The sequence below is a fragment of the Corapipo altera genome, unplaced genomic scaffold (genome assembly GCF_003945725.1).
Source record: "Corapipo altera isolate COAL_440 unplaced genomic scaffold, ASM394572v1 257, whole genome shotgun sequence".
Lineage (NCBI taxonomy): Eukaryota > Metazoa > Chordata > Aves > Passeriformes > Pipridae > Corapipo > Corapipo altera.
The window spans coordinates 485,215-488,714 of NW_020885045.1; the positions used below are offsets into that span (position 1 = coordinate 485,215).

General features: G+C 64.4%; 1 protein-coding gene across 2 annotated transcripts in view; it reads right to left on the reverse strand.

Annotated features, from left to right (window-relative positions):
• The window catches only part of TBRG4 (transforming growth factor beta regulator 4), a 9,397-nt gene that overhangs the window by 4,472 nt on the left and 1,425 nt on the right, over positions 1-3,500 (reverse strand). For both annotated transcript variants that reach the window (XM_027668586.1, XM_027668585.1), the window contains 3 exons: positions 2,449-2,760; positions 1,705-1,876; positions 692-849 (listed from right to left, as the gene is read on the reverse strand). In XM_027668586.1, the coding sequence (XP_027524387.1) occupies positions 692-849; positions 1,705-1,876; positions 2,449-2,760 (642 nt within the window). The remainder of the gene's footprint in view (positions 1-691; positions 850-1,704; positions 1,877-2,448; positions 2,761-3,500) is intronic.

The window sequence follows — 3,500 nt, forward strand, 5'->3', positions numbered from 1 at the left end:
GGCCCGGGTGTTATCCAGGGAATACTGAGGGAAAATGGACATGGCCCAGGTGTTATCCAGGGAATACTGAGGGAAAATGGACATGGCCCGGGTGTTATCCAGAGAATACTGAGGGAAAAACAGGAGTTTGGGGAGTCTGAAACGGCACCAGGAGGGAACAGTGGTAACATGAGCCAGGGACACCTCCCAGGTGGGAAAATGGGAGTGAGGGAGCCCTGGGGATTTATCCAGGTACAAGGGGAAGCTCTGGAATATCCCAAATTGGATGGGATAAAGCAGGGGGATGACTGGGAGGAACTGGGAGAGAAGTAGTAAGGAAAAGCTTGGAAACATTGGCCAAAGACACAGCCCAATGTGAGAAAACAGGAATGAAGCATCATTTGGTGCTTCCCTGGGGTTTTATCCAGGTACAAGGGGAAGCTCTGGAATATTCCTGCATGGATGGGGAAGTGCACAAGAGATGAACTGGGAGGAAACTGGGAGAGGAGCAGCACCAGCACCCAGGGCTGGAAGGTCTGGATCAAGCTGAATCCAGAAGAAAATGATCCCAAATTCCTGCTGGGAAATGGTGACACAGCCTGGACAGGTGAGGGGTCCCCATTGCCCCCCTCTGCCCCCCCCCGAGGGGAGAGGAACCCCCCAGCCAGGTGAGAGGAACCCCCCAGCCAGGTGAGCAGCCCCCAGCCCTCACCTGTGCGATGCCCTCGGCGAGGGGGCGGCTGAGCCAGCGCAGGGCAGCGAAGGAGCGGGCACAGCGTGACACCTGGGCAGGTGTGAGAGCCCCCAGGTGGGGCTGCAGCTCCAGGGACAGCCTGTGCAGCACCTGGGGCTGCTGGAAGTTCAGCTTACCTGGGCAGACGGGCACGGCTGAGGGCGTGGGGGCACCTGTCCCCCAGTGCCCCCACCCCAGCCGGGCACCCCAGCACACAGGTGAGAGCTGGGAAGGGTCTCCTGGACAAGGGAAGAGCCCCTTCACACAGAGCGTGCCTGGCACCAGTACAGACCAGTACGAGTCACCTCTCAGACCAGGACAGACTGGGAAGGCCTAGGGGTGGGGAATCCCCCCCAGCAACCTGGTGCCTTGGGTGGAAACACCTCCCAGTTCACCTGAGCTCAGGGAGGAACTGGGGTCACTGGGGGGACTGGTGTCACTGGGAAGGACTGGTGTCTCTGGGTGCAACTGGTGTCACTGGGAGGGACAAATGGCCCCAAGTAGCCCTGGTGTCTAAAGGGGCTCCAGGTGTGCTGGGGATGGAGGTGGGACACCTGGAGGGGCAGGACACCTGGAACAGGCTCACACTGAGCTCCCAGGTGTGCTGGGGATGGAGGTGGGACACCTGGAGGGGCAGGACACCTGGAACAGGCTCACACTGAGCTCCCAGGTGTGCTGGGAATGGAGGTGGGACACCTGGAGGGGCAGGACACCTGGAACAGGCTCCCAGGTGTGCTGGTGTTCATGCCTGGAGCACACGGGTAACGTACATCGCCCCTGTTCCACCCCCAGGATCGGGATAACCCACTGGAGAACAGCTCCTCGGGCTCCCTGGATTCCCTTCTCCCACCTGGCTGGAGAACAGCCCACGGGAAGGTTTGGGACCCCAAAGCTCACCCAGCTGCCCCCACCTGCCACCGGCCTGGGTGGTTCCCAGCCCCGTCCCACGGGATCCGTCCCCAGACCCGTGCCCAGGCACCCCTGGCACTCACTGTAGGCGAAGAGCAGGTCAGTGAGCACGGGCAGCCCCAGCTCGGGGGGTTTCTGCAGCAGGTGGTAGGACAGTGCCCGCAGCAGGGGCACGCAGCGGCGCTGCTGCAGCGCCAGGGCCATGGCCATCCGCCGGATCTCATCCACATCCAGCTGCTCCGCCAGCTCCAGGGCCTGGGGACAGGGACAGGGCACAGCTGAGGGGGGATCCCCTCGGCATCCAGCTGCTCTGAGGCGCCAGGGCCTGGGGACAGGGACAGGGCACAGCTGAGGGGGGATCCTCTCAGCATCCAGCTGCTCTGAGGCTCCAGGACCTGGGGACATGGGAGATGGGGCACAGGGGACAAGGGAGAGGGGATCCCCTCAGGGTTGATCTGCTCCACCAGCTCCAGAGCCTGTGGAAAGCGGGGCAGGTGAGGGGGAGCAGGTGAGGGGGATCCCTTCGGGATCAAAGCGCTCCATCGGCTCCAGAGCCTGGGACAGGACAGGGGAGACAGGGCACAGGTGAGGGGGAAACCCTCGGGATCAAAGCGCTCCATCGGCTCCAGAGCCTGGGACAGGAGGACAGGGGAGACGGGGCACAGGTGAGGGGGGATCCCCTCGCGACCCAACTGCTCTGCCAGCTCCAGAGCCTGGCACGGGGGTGACGGGAGAGGGGGGAACAGTGCCCAGGTGTCCCACGTGCCCAGTCAGTGCCCAGGTGTCCCCCGAGCCCCCCGCAGTGCCCGGGTGTGCGCAGGTCCCACCTTGTCCTCCAGGCGCTCCATGAGGGCGGGTGCCAGGTGTCCCACCTTGGCCATGAGGGTCACCACGGTCCGTGTCCCCTCCAGCTCCGTCCAGCGCAGCTCCAGCTTGCGCAGCACCTCGGGCAGGAGGGGGCTGTCCCTGTGCCCCGCCAGGTGCTCTGCCAGCTGCACCAGCTGGCGCAGGGGGAGCCGCCGCAGCCGCCACAGCACCTCCTGCTCCACTGAGCGGACCTGGCGCCCGGCACGGGGCAGCCCCAGCACGGGCAGTGCCCGCAGCACCTGCACCAGCGTCACGTTCCACACCTGAGAGATCTGCGACAGGGACACGGTGGGACAGCTGGGGACACCCGGGACATCGGGAACAGGGACAGGGTGGGAGAGGTGTGCCACACCCGGGACATCGGGAACAGGGACAGGGGGGGACAGCTGGGGACAGGGACAGTGTGGGACAGCTGGGGACACCCAGGACATCGGGGACAGGGACAGGGTGGGACATCTGGGGACAGGGACACTGTGGGACAGGTGGGGACAGGGACAGTGTGGGACAGCTGGGGACACCCAGGACATCGGGGACAGGGACAGGGTGGGACAGGGACAGTGTGGGACATCGAGGACAGGGACAGGGTGGGACAGCTGGGGACACCCGGGACATCAGGGACAGGGACAGTGTGGGACAGCTGGGGACACCCAGGACATCGGGAACAGGGACAGGGTGGGACATCTGGGGACAGGGACACTGTGGGACAGGTGGGGACAGGGACAGTGTGGGACAGCTGGGGACACCTGGGACATCGGGGACAGGGACAGTGTGGGACAGGGACAGTGTGGGACAGGTGTGCCACACCTGGGACATCCAAGGTCTGGGGACAGGGACAGTGTGGGACATCAGGGGCAGGGACAGTGTGGGACAGGTGTGCCACACACAAGACATCTGGGGTCTGGGGACAGGGACAGTGTGGCACAGAGGTGGAACATGGGTACCAGTATCACATTCCACACCTGGCAGATCTGGGGGACCCAGGGGAGAAGGCCAGGGGAGGGACAGGGGCAGT